This window comes from Photinus pyralis, unplaced genomic scaffold (assembly GCF_008802855.1).
Source record: "Photinus pyralis isolate 1611_PpyrPB1 unplaced genomic scaffold, Ppyr1.3 Ppyr1.4_LG7, whole genome shotgun sequence".
Taxonomy (NCBI): domain Eukaryota; kingdom Metazoa; phylum Arthropoda; class Insecta; order Coleoptera; family Lampyridae; genus Photinus; species Photinus pyralis.
In genome coordinates this window covers 22,500,469-22,516,517 of record NW_022170738.1, presented here as the reverse complement: position 1 = coordinate 22,516,517, position 16,049 = coordinate 22,500,469, and the positions used below count along the sequence as shown (strand labels likewise).

Sequence of the window (16,049 nt, the reverse complement as noted above, 5' to 3'; positions counted from 1 at the left end):
TTAAATGGAGTGCTCACACGTAAATAATGCATGCAGAAAGCGCGAATGAAGTTTATAATAAATTCATAAAACTATCTTACATTTAGGAGGGTTCCGGATAGAATAAGATAATAAGTACTTTTAAGGTGAATGAAAATCCTCTAACTTAAAAGTATCGATTAAAGTGCGAGCAAAGAAACGAAATTTTTATGTTTTAGAGTTTTAACATTCTGTGAACGTTACCCTACTCTCACCTGGAATCTTGTTATGGAATTTTACTTAACACAGCGAACGAACGATAAAGTTCTAAACACCAATTCGTGTAATGAAAACTATAGGTACTATCGCAGGTATGATTCATATCAAACCAAAATGAGTCGACGGCAAATAAAAAGCTCTATAGGGTGTATAATCTCACTGAAAGATACTGCTTTACCAAAGAGTGGGTGGAGAAGAGTGCATTTTTACCTATCTACTATGAAAACGTTCCCTGCAAGGGATTGATTTAACTCTACTAGTTTACAAGTATATGTTACTGGTATGTACCTATACCGGATGAATATTCCCAAACCGAAGATAGGGAATTAACACGGGAAAAAGGTTTTTTGTAGATAGTTACTCTCCGTGTTAACTTAGAGGGTTTATAATGGCACCAATCGAAAGTAGATTTTTTCCTCGTCTAATGATATACAAATTAGTTCATTTTCAGGTGTATTTCTCACTATTTTATCAAAAATTCGGCAATAAATCCACTTACCAAAATCATGTTAAGCCATGACTAGTAATAAGACAAAAAGCAGATTCAAACGTCGAAATCAATATCAGTTTATGACAACTGGCATGCGTTAATACTTTCCTTTTTATTATTCCACCGCTTCTCAGTATTCCCTCTTGTTTCTTCTCCTTGTTCCTCCAGTCTCCCTGTATACTGATCCACCGTGTCTCTTGTCCATAATTACATCATCGGCCTCATTCCCTTATCCACTTTTTTTACCCTTCATAATATAATATACCTCCTTTTGCTCGCCGCTTTCTATTGTCTTCGCAAATTGGTCCTTGCATTATATTCATTCGGAATCCTGTTCTTTATTTTCTCCCATTTCTTTTCCTCTATCCATGATTCTTCCTCTCCCAACGACATCATATCCTGTTACAAACTTCCATAATTAAGAGTCAGTGTTACTCGTATTTCGTTTTTTCTGTTCTTGTGTTGTTTGTGTCTATACCTCCTTAATTCTTTTCTATATCTTTTTTTTTGTTACTTTCTCCCTTCAAACCCCGCCCTTTGCACACCTGTTCTTTTCCTCTGTTATCACTACTCATTTTTCTACTCCAATTGTATTCTTCATCTCCTACCATTGGTTTTCGATATCCCCATTTTACTTTCTTGCCTTTTCCTCTTTCCCTGTTCCCGACCTCTCTAATTTCTCGTTGTACCCTTCTTTCTTCATATGTCAGCTTGTCATCTATGTATAACATACTCCCCTTTCCCTTTCCTCTCATAATCTCCCTCTCCCTTTTCCACGTTACTTCCGTGATACTAAATTATTTCCCCCTCTTCATATATTCTACCCTCTTTTACATTCGCCTCTACGTGTTAGGTTTTCTAGCCATTCTTCTGCCCCTCTCTCAACAACTTTCTGGCTCCTTCTAAACACTTCCAACCACCCTTCCTCTTTTGCTTCTTTCTCCTTTTGCCAGTTAAAAAGACAATGCGAACTTTTTATACAGGGTGAGTTTTTTTTCACGTTCACTATGAGGATCTCGTAAACTGTAAAAGAGACAAAGTCGCTTAAAAGGACAAGGATATGCAGAATTTTATGCTAATTAATTTTCCTATTCTTAGTTACTTGTAGCTCCAGAAAATAGCGAAGTTATGTCCAAAAAAGCGAAAAATCTCATTTCATGCACTAGCGTCCATTTATTTTCATCGATATAAAAAAAAATTCCTCAGCTTTCTGATGGTGCCAAAATAAAATTTTTTTGACTTAGGGGTTTCGGGTAAATCACATCAACTTTCCTATTTCTTATGGACACCATATTGGATTTTTACGTCATTCGATAGGAGTAGAATGCCGGCACTCCCCCCCACCACTTTCTGTGACGTCATGGAGACCTTGGGTTTTCCCCAAGGTCGTGGCCTTGGGTTTCCCAAGGTCGTGACCTTGGGTTTTCCCAAGGTCGTGACCTTGGGTTTCCCCAAGGTCGTGGTTTTGGGTTTTTCCCAATGTCGTGGCTTTGGGTTTTCCCAAGGTCGTAGTCTTGGGGGTTTTTCCCAAGATCATGGTTTTGAGGTTTTTCCAAGATCGTGACTTTGGTACAGGATCATGGTCTTGGATCCTGGGGCAGGGTTGTGATTATGGATTCTGGATCAAGGTCGTGGTCTTGGATGCTGAGTTGAGATTGTGTGATTTGGATTCTGGGATTTGAGTTTGGACTAAAATTGTGCTCTGGGATTTTCCTAGCGAATTTAAAAGAGAGAGGTGTAGAGAAAAATAAGAGATGCTGTATTACAAACCTAATCTAACTACATACTCTTAGAAAAATGGTAATCCATACATTTCAAATTTTACAAAGAAGAAGAAGAGGAAAAAGCAAAGCGAGAAGCAAGCAAAACAAGAAAATATTTGTGTACTTACTTTTTCTTAGTTTTTGTTTGAAAATCCTTGTTTTTTCCAAGTTTATCCACACACACACACACACACATACACCCTCTCTAACACATAAGAAAGAGAGATGCACAGATTAGCACTGTATAATTACGTAAACTGCAGTAGATTATGCGAGGCTAATAAAACTTGTAACAATACGTTAGGTTTTTTAGGATTTTTCAAATCCACTCATGACGATTAAAAATTGCATGCCACTAATCGAAGGTCACTTAATTCAAATGTTAGGGGAATAACATAAAGCACTATTTAATGAATCTGACTTGATATTGATGATCGTAGTGTAATTAGAAATTGCATAAATCTAATTTGATAAAATTAACTAACAGCAAGTAATTAAAAGCAAAAATCCTTGACCTCGGTTTTAGGAAGATATTTGAAATACGTTCAACTTGCAAGCGTTTTCGGTTTAACTTTTTATATGGTGATAAATAAAAAAGTTTCTAAGTTTTCAAATGAGTTTAAAACTTCAGGCATTTATTAGATTGATGCAAACCTTAACATTATACGCTGTTACATCTTAGTTTTACAATAAGGCATACACCGATAGTGCGTAACCTCATCTGTCAAATACCGTGGCAGTTCTTTTTGGCAGTACCTGGTGGTACATGCAGTATCTGTCACGCAAAAGATTTTGGAGTTTTTAACTCAAATTAGGATAGGCAAAAGTATTTGGTCTGACAGCTATAACTATTTTAAAAAATCAGTAGGCTCCATAAAATAGCTATTTATGTTACAAGTACATAATCTATGACTTTATTGGACGAGTCGAATTTATTGGCAGAGCGCGCTTGCGCGCGAGGCCAATAAAAAAGACGAGATAATAAAGTCTGATTATGTACGAGTAACATACTTAGCTTTATATTCGACTCGGAAAATGTAGTTCATGTATGTATTGAAAATTTGCTGAAACTTGGTATAGATTTCACTATTTAATAACCAGAAATAACATAGTGTGCCTTTTATGTTGTCATAGATACGTGTTGTTTGGAAAAAAATCTGTTGATGTGTACCTAGTGTCAATTTCGTTGGGTATTAACTAATTCTCTGTACCTAATTATGAATCCCAAGATGAGTCCAGAAGAAATTGATGGGTCCAACAGTATACAACAATTAGCCTGCAATGCCAGAGAAATGCTTTTACCAAGCAAATCAAAAACTGTATACGAGGCGGCATACAGGGAATACAGAAGGTGGTACTGGGGGAAGAAAATCAATTGCACCACGGAAGACTGTATATTGGCGTACTTTAGTGAGTTGGTCTCCTATAAAAGTTCTCCTTTATGGAGTAAGTACTCGATGTTACGATCGACAATTAATTTAAATGAGGGAGTGGATATAAGCAAATTTCCCAGCCTAATTCCTTACCTCAAAAGAAAAGGAGATTCTGACAGAGATCTGACAATTCTAAAATTAGTGTTGCCAGCAAAATTTTGGGAACGGAAACCGTTATGGCAAATTCTTCGTTCAGAAATTTAAAAGCCGTAGAGACCACAGAAATATTGCATCAAAAAGGTACATCGGGAATTAACAACCAAAAATAACAACTGTGTTATTACCTAACATTAATTTGGTATAATAATTGAAATGTATAATATAGATATGTGTTCTTAAAATTATAGCATTCTGTTCCGTGTACTTCTTCTTTAAAACAGATCGTTATTTTAAAATGCATTTCCCAAAGAAATTAACAGTGACAGGAGTCCAAATTACTTTATCATTATGGACTAGTCCAATAAAGTAGCAGATTATGGACGCTAAACAGTGTCATAACTCAGCGTATTATGATCGAGTCGAACATAAACCATATTTATGAACCTCACTCAAAAGGGATGCTTTTTTATAAAAAATCAACCGATCTTTAAACGATTTTAACTTGTCTTTATTAGTATCAACCCTTAAATTTAAACAAATTTATATTACAAAACGTAGCAGTATACAATAAACGGATGATGTCGTCGTTAGACTTTAAGTTATCATTAAACATGTTTACAAAATCGCTAGTGGCAACATTATTCATTTTAAAAACTAAGTACATCAAGCAATATTGGCCGCAAAAAGTCGAAAGGGGATGTTGTAACATTTTATAGTTACATGTAAAACGTCTAGAGTTGGCTTTCAAAAATTTTAAATGAAGGCCACATGGAGACCTTCCGAAGGAATCAAAGAATTCGCCAATTCCATCTTTATCGATGTAGATAGCGTTCCAATGTTGACCAGGTCTGGTGGAAACATCTGTATTGACTATAAGTCCATATGGACGACGAATAAATTTTGGTAATTTATCAGCTGCAAAAACACCAGGCCTTACAGAATCCTGTATGTGATTCAGGGCTCGTTGAAGTTCTAGGGAATTCATCGGTGGAGCTAATTTGGGTCCATTCGTATAGCATTAAAGCGTTTTCTTGCGAGCACATTAAAGTTTCACTGTTATGATTCAAGCACCTAATGCCTCCAAATTCTTTCTTCAGCTTCTTTAAAGAAGGGCATCCGCAATCCTCTGCACTTATTATAGGTTTGTTTAGGAAATTTAGAATGTACTGCTTCTCTAGTCCTTTAACATAGATCTTGCTAAATGGCTGTAGCAGGGTACGTAGTTCCTCTTCAAAATTTTCATATCGAATGTGACCGGAGGTCCACTTTAAGCCATGATAATAATCCTCTAAATATCGAATCTCTTTTTTTTCATAGTTGCAGTAATACTATAATTTTGAGGGGGTTTTATTAATAGAGTCGTGCATTTCGGACCCTCCGAGGAAACAATCGAAATTTCTTTGGGTATAAACTCATTAAGAGTACCTCGGAAACCTTGCATATCGACGTATGCATCCATTGCAGAAAACATTTAAACTGGCTAAGGACTCGTATAAACTGATCTTTTATTTATTATTATTAGTGAAATCATACGTAGGATATCAGCTTAATTTATTTTTCTGCTTTTCGAACTTATTGATGTGCGTAAGACTATGCAATGTACGCAATTTTGAGATTTCTCTTTTAACTGTTGAAATCTGCGTTAACATTTCGGTGTTTATCGATTTCAATGACATTGTCGAACTCCGCATATACCAAGCAGTTTACTGTTTCAGTTAACGCATCTTGAAATCCAACTTCGATGCGCAATGAACCATTCCTAACTAAATTCCAATGTGTTGTGGCGTTAGCGGATAAATCAGGTGTCAGGTCAAAGGAAGTTAAACAGTAGCCGTGAGGGTAATCTAAACGCGATATGTTATTTCCTTCATTCAAAAAATGAATACCCGTCCCCGAAAATAAAGTATGATATGCCCGTACGTATAATCCTTCCCGTGTGAAATCAGGTTGCAACGGCTTTGAAGGAATTTGCTGTCCGTCGATGTACAGGGACATGTAATTAATCTTGTAGTTTTGGAAATTGAAAGGGTTAGACGCGTAATCGCCATTAAACGCTTTATTGGATACAAAACCGATTATGCAACGTTTTGGCAGCTGTCCAAGGAAGACGTTATCTAAAGATTTACGCTGTATTCCGGTTGGTATTGTTAACACTTTTACATCGGTCCGAGTAATAGGATATTTTGCGGCGGACGTTTCTAATGCTTTAGTGTGAGCGAGAAGAATTGTAGGATTTATCTTCATTCTTCGTACCAGCAAATTGGCATCGACAATTTTTACTTTATAAGTTGCACCTGCACCAGCCATTAAGCTAAACGAATCTCTGGATCTCACAAATTTAACTTTCATTTCAACACCGTTTATGAGAAATTTTTCTTGGTTAAACAAATCGGCATGGACATGTCCAATCATCTCTATCATGTTACTCTCGGCTGCTGCGGCTTGACGTATAGTGAAACCTACGTTATCTGCTGTTAATGTATCCATTTTTTTTTGGTGTATCGTTGTGCCACAATGAACACCCCAGATGTGATGTTTTGGCTTCCAAACCATAATTTAGCAAAGTTTCAATATATGCACGATACGCATATGTGTTATTAGGTGGCGATACCAATTTCTGATTTAAACATATCTCCACCTGGCTATACAGCGTGTGTAACCAATTGTTGGCTGGACCTACAACATCTCCAACACCCAATATTGAATCATCTTGTTTTACAATTCTTGCCGTGATATAGAGCATACTGTGACTTAAATCCAAATAATCATTCCCGCTTCCGGGGATTACGAATTCTATCGGAGCATCATCGGTTAACGAGGATAAAGGTTTGTAAAAAACCCATTCGCCACTTTCAATACTTGTTTGAGTAGCTGGCAGTGCGAACAAATCCAGCTCTGATTTTATGCACTCACAAGACTGCGCGTGAAGGAATGCCATGTTTATTGCTTTGAAAATATGTCACTAAATTTGGGCTTTGTAGGTTTTTTAATTCTTGATGTAGTTTTCTTACGACTTGCAATTTTAAACTGATCAAGTTTGGGTATGTGAGGTGTTTTATAACCAGATCCTTGCATCAATGTATCAATTTTTTCATCGGCTTTGCGTTTTAGATTTCTTCCTGCTTCGTGAATTCGATCTTGAAACGCTTCCTTGATAGGCTTATCCTCGATTATATCGCCTAGTACATTCGTACCGGTTCGTAAAGCTTCTTTCCCAACTGCACGCATTCCGGATTTAAACAATGGTAAAATACTACGAAACACTCCACCTAACCAGCTTCCTATCCCATGACCTCTTTGATACGGTGACCCCCTATAAATCGTACCAATGCCAGTACCGGCTTGATTTACGTAGTACTGTTGGTATGGACACCCCATTTCTTAAAATGTAGCTTCAAGCTCAATGTTCCAAACTCGAATGGCATTGATTGTCCAGTATCAGTCCTTATGTTTATTTCAATATTTTCAAATTCTTTTATCATCACAGGTATATAGTGCGTTGGGGAAAACACAACATCCTTATGACAGCCGTAATTGTAATTTTCAGCAGTTATATTAACTATTCGCATTAGTGGAGATACAACGTTCCCCACGATTTGCGGTTCTACAATATCGTAATAGATGAACATTTGTGAGGGCAATCCGATCCAAATGCTGGCGGGATGGGGTGGCACTGGATCTTGAACAATGTTTTGTTCGGGACGAAATCCCAATTGTAAAGCAAGACGCTCTGAAAAACCCAGTATCGAGAGTGTTTCTGTCTTAATTTGAACTGATACACGTTTAGTAAGAGTGTAATACTCTAAAGTCACCAATCTTCCTATAATCTCATGCTTATTCATTTCTCTAACTACATCCTCGACAGTATCGTAGTCCCCTGATGCAAAACGAATTACATGCCAGCCGTTAGCGTGATACGTTATTTGCTCGGAGTCATCACGAAAAAAGTCCGCCGCGTTTTTTAACACTCTTTTTGCAGATAAATCTTCCGGAGGTGTTTCTCTATAATATATTAAATTATCGATCTCACTTATTGACGCGAACGAACACGGGTACTGAATTTCCGAAACACCAACGCACCACCGCCCATTTAATCTTATAGGTACGTTTTGGTAGCTGTGTTACAAAGTTTGACGTCGTATTGCTGGGGAAGTATTCCATGGAACTATTGCTCAATAAGGTTGCATAAAATTCCTCCGTCATATCTTTTTTAGTTCTGATGCAGATATCCAAGAATTGAATTTTTCACTATATCCTTTCCACTTGACCAAATACTTTTTGTTTTTCCCACGACCTTTCTCTTCTAAGATTTCATCAATTTTAAACACTGTATTCTCATCAAGTGTAACAACTTGCAGCTCTTCTTCGTAAAAAGTTCCCTCTATATCTTCACCATTCAAATCTACTATTCTATAAACTGGAGGTCGACGATTTATAACTTTGACGATTTTAAACACTTCTTGACTGAAATTGCTCTCATAGCCCTTCTCAAAATGATGCTTGCTTCTGGCTATTCTCACGTGTTGTCCCACCTTATATTTAGGTTGAGCCTCTTTACCAAATCCCTTCGCATACAGATTCTGCCAAACGATTAAAATGTTTTCATCTGTCACCTCAATCGGTGCCATCTTGATTGCAGAATGATAACTCTTGTTATACGCAGACACAAGATCTTGTAGAACGTCCACATATCTATACGTATTACTATATGTAAACCATCGCCACATTCTGGACTTTAGACTCCGATTCCATCTCTCAACGACGGCCGCTTTTACATCAGGATTATGAGTTACATAGTAATTTATTTCATGCTTTCTAAAGAATTTTTGAACATCACCGGCAATAAACTCTTTCCCTTTATCGGTTTGTATATTATCAGGTGTATTACCACACTCGTTAAAGATGCAAATGCTTCAATTATGGAAGATGCTGTTTTCTGCTTGAGGAGTCTTGCCCACGCTTTTTTACTGAACACGTCTATGACTGTTAATATGTAATTGTAACCGTCATTAAACTTAGTTAAAGTTCTCATATCACATAGGTCGGCTTGAAAGAGCTCAAACATATTATTGACAATGTACTTGTTTCGGGCAAATTTCTTTTTAACAGGTTTGTGCATAGTGTAAGCCTCTTGTTTCTGCAGCCATGTCTTGATATCTTCAGCGGGGTATTTGTTCTTTATTTCTGCTAGCAAGGACGATGCTCCAGCGAAACCTGCGGGATGGGCCGGATCGTAATATATGATATCCATCCTTAAAGTTCAAATGCTTCCCACAGAGATTCAGAGATATTGAGAGGTTTAGTTCTTTTTCGGCGTTTTTGGGGTGGTTGTTGTTGTGGTAAAATTAATTCGGAATCGGCATCGTAATCGGTAAAGCTTCTATCTCGATTTATATTAAGTTTTACCGTGCTGGTGCGGTGAGGCGGGGTATTCCGTCTTCTCACGTTGCCCACGAATTCTTGAGGTACATTGATTTCTTTAACATAAGCCGCAAACTTCTCCCAACCTTCGGGGTTTGATGTCTTCCTCGGTCTTATTGTATCATGGACCAGATCGATAATATTCGACGAAGGAATAACCTCACCTTTTATTGTGACAATTCCTTTGTTATCCCAGCCGATGTTACTTGAGGCCGTGAGCATCCGTAAAAATCCTTCGGCTTTCTTCTTAAAAGTTGCGGTATTGTGGTTAATATGTCAACCTCCGATATACCCTCTGGCCTTGAATCAATTGAGATGCTTACTGGCTTCCGCATCTGGTCAGCAAAATGTAATTATTTCTGTAGAACTGATTATACTGCTGCCACTTATCATAATCAGACAAATTCGACTTTAAGATTTGCATCATTTCATCATCTATCCGTGATAAAACATCTTCTTTCCTATTCTCATTTGCTTTAAGCCGCTGTATAACTTCTTGAGGCCCGAGTAACATTTTCTTTCCGTGCTCCATAATTATTATTATTTAAACAAACTTCCGAGTATACCACCAAGTAATGGTCCTAATATAAATGGCAGGAACGCTCCTCCACTTTGCACCAAGATCTGTTTTTTCTTTCTTATTGTTTCGTGAGGCTTTACCATACGTCTCAAAATAGTCTTATGACGACTGAGACTTCGTTTCTGATTATCAGTCAGTTCAGCTTTACCTTTTAAAGTATTGTAAATGCATTCACATCAGAGTTGGACTGGGTCAAGCATAGAGTGACCCAGTGACCCGGTGATCCAGTTAGTTTACTGACCCAGTGACCCGGTGGCCCAGTGACCCGGTGACCCAGTTGACCCGGTGACCCAGTTTGACCCGGTGACCCAGCTTGACCCGGTGACCCAGTTTGACCCAGTGACTGACCCGGTGACCCAGCTTGACCCAGTGACCCAGCTTGACCCGGTGACCCAGCTTGACCCAGTTTGACCCGGTGACCCAGCTTGACCCAGTGACCCAGCTTGACCCGGTGACCTAGCTTGACCCAGTTTGACCCGGTGACCCAGCTTGACCCGGTGACTCAGCTTGACCCAGTGACCCATCCTGACCCAGCTTTACTCAGTGACCCGTCCTGACCCGGTAGCCCAGTAATTAAATTATTGTTAGTTATCATCCAAAACAATTTCAAGTAACTTTTAATTTAAAAAAAACTTCCTCAATAATATTCGGCAACAAGCACGTAGCCCAATTTCATTCAAGAGAACTAATACATAAAAAAATCAAATGCATTTGTTTATAGTTTGTAGTCAAGTAGTCAATGAAAGTATTTAGAGAAAAGATTTATTTGGATTAAGCTAACTAGTAGAAAAAAAATTAAATGTGAATGAACACCTGTAAGCAAACTGGAAAGCCCTGAAGCAAAGAAATAACTTATTCTAATACAATTCGGGACATGGAAAGTTTTTTACGGCAGTATTAAAGCAAACATCACAGAAATGGCAGTTGTCAAGCAATCGAGTATTATTTTCAACAAACCAGCATTTCATTTATTGCATAATCTGTACACTTGAACCGAGGGCACTGACTTAACTGCGTTATTCAATCAAACTAGGTGACTGGGTCGAATTGGGTCCCCGGGTGAAATTGCGTCGCTGGGTCAAACTGGGTCACTGGGTCAAACTGGGTCACTGGGTCAAACTGGGTCAACACTGGGTCAAACTGGGTCACTGGGTCAACTGGGTCACTGGGTCTAACTGAAAAGAGTATGACGTGACCCAGCGACCCAGTGACCCAGTTTAATTTAGTGACCCAGGTGACCCAGTTGACCCAGTGACCCAGTGACCCAGTCCAACTCTGATTCACATATGCAATGAATTTGATCATCATCCAAACATTTTATTAAGGCTTGACGCTCCTTAGGCCCCAATTTTGCGAGAGCACGCAGCAACTCTGCGTGTTTAGTCAGCTTTGCAGACATTATAAATTAATAATGCCTAATTTATCAAGATTTAAACCTTTAATACCCTTTTTTGGGGTATATACTACACACGCGCCGTCTTCTTCGAAAATCGACGTTCTGTATCGGAATACATCCGGTGTACTTTGTTTTAAATCGAATAATAAATACCCATGTGGTTTAGATGTGGCATCATTATATGCTTCCTCTAAAAACTTTGAATTTTCAGGTAAAATTTGTCGAGTTAAATGCTTAATTTGTGCACGATCACGAGGATTTTTAAATAGAATTATGTAATGAGTGTTTAAAGAAATATCTCTCTGGCCTTTTCCTTGATGGAATATGTTTTGGGTTAAGAAAAATACACTAAGATTTCGGTGATGACAACCTTTTGTAAAAATGTCTACCATGGACCCATTTGATTCACGCATTAGATCATCTATGATCACCAGTGTTGGTTTTAAACCATCGAAATTAGACATGTCAGGTACTCCCTGATGAAACTCAATACCCTTTAAATCGTCGTACAATTCCTGCCATACTATTCTTTTAAACACTACGTTGCAGATGTTTCCTACATTTTCAAGAAAATTTACAACAAAATTACTCTTTCCAGATCCGCTTGGTCCACTTACGATTGCACTAAAGGGGTGATAAATCTTATTCTCCATTGTAAATTCGTCGAAGTATGCAAACAAACTGAATAAAATAACTTTAACAACGTAATTTATACACATTTTATTTGTACAAAAATCCATGTAATCATGGATTTCATTAATTAAAAAATGAGGAAACTTGTGAACAAATTCACTTAATATTAAATTGTCGTCATTATTCAAAGCGAAAGCCAGATCAGTTCATAGTCCAAGGCCATGTGTGTGTGAGGGTGAGGGAGAGAGGGTGTGTCTGTGTGTGTGCTTGCTTGCTTGCTTGCTTGCTTCTCGCTTTGCTTTTTCCTCTTCTTCTTCTTTGTACAATTTTCTAAGAGTATGTACTTAGATTAGGTTTGTAATACAGCATCTCTTATTTTTCTCTACACCTCTCTCTTTTAAATTCGCTAGGAAAATCCCAGAGCACAATTTTAGTCCAAACTCAAATCCCAGAATCCAAATCACACAATCTCAACTCAGCATCCAAGACCACGACCTTGATCCAGAATCCATAATCACAACCCTGCCCCAGGATCCAAGACCATGATCCTGTACCAAAGTCACGATCTTGGAAAAACCCAAAACCATGATCTTGGGAAAAACCCCAAGACCACGACCTTGGGAAAACCCAAAGCCACGACATTGGGAAAAACCCAAAACCACGACCTTGGGGAAAAACCCAAGGTCTTCGTGACGTCACAGAAAGTGGTGGGGGGGAGTGCCGGCATTCTACTGATAGGTAAAAAATTACAGTCAGCGACACTTAACAGTTAGTATTTCAAAGAAATCAACCTTGCATTTTTGCCTTGAAGTTTACATTGTACTTCTTATGGCAATAAATATAATTATAAATGAAAAAATTAATCAGCATAAAATTCTGCATAACTTGCGACTTTGTATCTCTTACGGTTTACAAGATCCCCGTAATGAAAATGAAAATAATAAACTCATCCTGCACGTATGCAAATTTTTTGGTTTTCTTTCTAGATACATTGCCCCCACGTCCCCTCCCACCGTTTCAATTACCTTCTTTTGTCATATTTCCACATTTAATATATCACACCTTTGTATATTCAAAAATTTAATATACGAGTATTCACATGATAGTATGTACTTACCGTGAATAAATCGCTAGGTATTACCGAAACCGTGGTTACGGTATTCTCCGGTTATTTGTGGTGACGTTCTATTCACGGAACGCTACCAAGCCCAAGGACCCACCTCAGAGCAACATAAACATAACCTCAAATGTCTAACGAATCGGTTTAGAAATCCATAAAGGCAATGCCGAATGCATTTTAGGAACCTTATCTTTTTCTTGTGATTCTTTTGATGAAATTTACTATGTTTTAAAACCCCGTTCTTATATGCAATTTGTTCCTGTTCTATTATTTTTAAATAACTCTCCCAAATTTCCGGGTTATTAGTACAAATTAAAAATAAATGAATTTATAAAATCCAACAACAGAGACATAACCTATATTTTAGTATTTTCCGATCTCCTTTTCCCGCCAAATCACCAATTAACCGCTCACAACGAACCCTTTTCTACGGTAGCGTCTGGTTGCAACCATAAATAACCAGAACTGGTGACCTCGTTACATAACCACTATTCACGGAACGGAAAACGGTAACCTTGGTGCAATTGGTTGATTCACGGAACATACTATTAGTAGTATCACTATGAAGAGAGAGCCATTCTATCAACACTATTTTCATGTCCACAATTCTTCGCTTCAGTCTAATATGTGGGATCCAGCGAAATACTTACTTTAATTAAGAATTTTGCTATCAACATTTAAAAATTACATTGATATTATACGAAACTGGACACAATGTAGGGCAATCTGAAAATCAATGAAGCGAGGATTTTTATCATTTTTACAAATTTTAACTTTCTTTTTCGCAGTTGAACGGAGAATCACACAAACGGAATTGAGGTAAATTTATTTCTACGGAAAAGGAGGCGTCATATTTCAAATGGAAATAGAAAATGTTGGTTGACTGGACAAAAGTACATGTACCTAACCTAAATCAATCGCCAACCTTTCTGGTATGGTATGCGTCCTCCGACTATTCTACGTATGAGTTAACACAAAAATGTTCTTGCACATTTAGAGAAAATAATGGAAACGTTTTGTGAATATACGCTAGAATGAGTGCAGCAGTTGGTATTTTCGACATTATCTATCATCGTAAGGTATTGTGAAACGTTGATTGTAGTTTCATCACACACATTTACTTGATGGCTTCCGAAAATGGAACGGAAAGACTACTAAAGGAACGTGTTAGCGACATTTAATTTAAATACACAATGAAAACGGCGAATGTTAGCCAAACATTGTTTATTTAAGCGAAGTTCCCATTTATAGAAATTTGATGCACTACAATAAATTACAAGAGAACGCTATTTTGTGTCTCCGTGATACAAGCCTTGTTTTACGTTGTAAAAATACTTTTCGGTCTTGGCCGGCAAAAATATTACTAAAGATTGGTTGGCAGGACTGATTTATTGGGAGTTGTTTTGACAACGCTAAATGAAAATCCAACTGTTTCTATGCCCAAGATCCCACATAAGGTTAAACTTCGCTCATCTGTTTACCGAGTGAAATACATTTTACAGCAATCTGAAGTTCTTAACAATATGTAAACAAACACATTGGAAATGGGTTTTCTAAAAAAAGAGTGCTCTTAATTACAATTCATGAAATTAATATTTCTGTCTGCTTCTATCACATGGTGAGAGCGTACGTACTCTCTCTTACATCGATGCGTACACAATGATCATCTGTTACGCTGCGTCCTTGTCTTTCACATGGAACAATACACGTTTCTCTCTCGGGCGCTGGTTAGAATTGCGACAACCGTACTGTTCCATGTGAAAGAGAAGGACGCAGCGTAACAGTTGATCGTGGGGTACGCATCAATGTAAAAGTTGACTTAATTTTTTTAGGCAACCCATTTCCAATGTGTTTATTTACAAATTAAGATTGCTAAAAAATGTATTTCACTCGTTAAACAAATGTGCACAGTCGGCATATTTATTGCTTAAATAAATTTAATTATCATGTCTATTAAAACCGTAAGTGCTACAAAAAGAAATGTGAAATTTGAAGATTCCCTTACACAACAAGGGGGTACAAGATACTGACGGTGAACCTATATAGTGTTTGTGGCAGGAAACAGATACATAATAATATATCTGTATGTTGAATATGTCAATAACAATGTCTCCAGTGTCGGAAGACGTCTTATACCGCTCGCTGGAAAGCTTTAGAGGATTCACATCGAACTGCGTCAAAAATCTGTTGTAACCTTGTATCGAAGCGCCCGTTTTCCGTCTCGAAGTTCATACCAGAAGTTATGACCGCACCGTACATTTGTTAAGTCGTCCAGCTTTCCTGAACACCCGGTATAAGGAAGCGTTGTAAGTTTGGCGCTGCGTTACTAAGGGGTTTCTGAAGTTAATTATTTGCTGGAGGAGTGAGTTTTCTATGTTTACAATATTGTGTAACTGTTTTTTGTACCGCCGCACCGCGGCGCCACTAAGCACGTAAGTTTTGTAATGAATTTATCAGGATTCAAACCGTTCAAGGGGGATTATTTGGATTGTTTTTTGGCGGCCGCCTAATGCTCTCTTATCAGGGAAGAAGGGAGTGAATTAAAATTTTAAGATTTCAGCATCGTTAAGTAATTATTAAGAATTTAGATTCCCATAAAAAGCGAAAACCGGGATAGAAACGAGTTTCAAGTCGAGTTGTTTACACGTTATCAGTCTTACAGACATGCCGGAATGTAGATAATGACAACAGTTGTTGCGTCGGCAAATTACAATCAGGCCTAGGGGTTAATTGGTTAATGAGCATTGAAGTTTGAATGCACTTAATTGGGTAAGCATGGTAAATGAATGACGTTTTAATGAGTTGCAGAAAAAAACCGGTAGACGGCGTTCCAAGTTATTACAAAATGAGCGCGCTTAAAAAAGGGGATGTCCGATT

At 37.8% G+C, this 16,049-nt stretch overlaps 1 protein-coding gene across 1 annotated transcript; it reads right to left on the bottom strand.

The window, feature by feature from the left end:
* Nucleotides 1-5,645: 5,645 nt before the first annotated feature.
* Nucleotides 5,646-7,250, bottom strand: LOC116176118 (uncharacterized protein F54H12.2-like). Its single transcript, XM_031494592.1, has 2 exons — nucleotides 7,034-7,250; nucleotides 5,646-6,316 (listed from the first exon to the last, which is right to left on the bottom strand). Exons 1-2 carry the CDS (start codon nucleotides 7,248-7,250, stop codon nucleotides 5,646-5,648), a joined length of 888 nt encoding a protein of 295 aa, XP_031350452.1.
* Nucleotides 7,251-16,049: the final 8,799 nt, after the last annotated feature.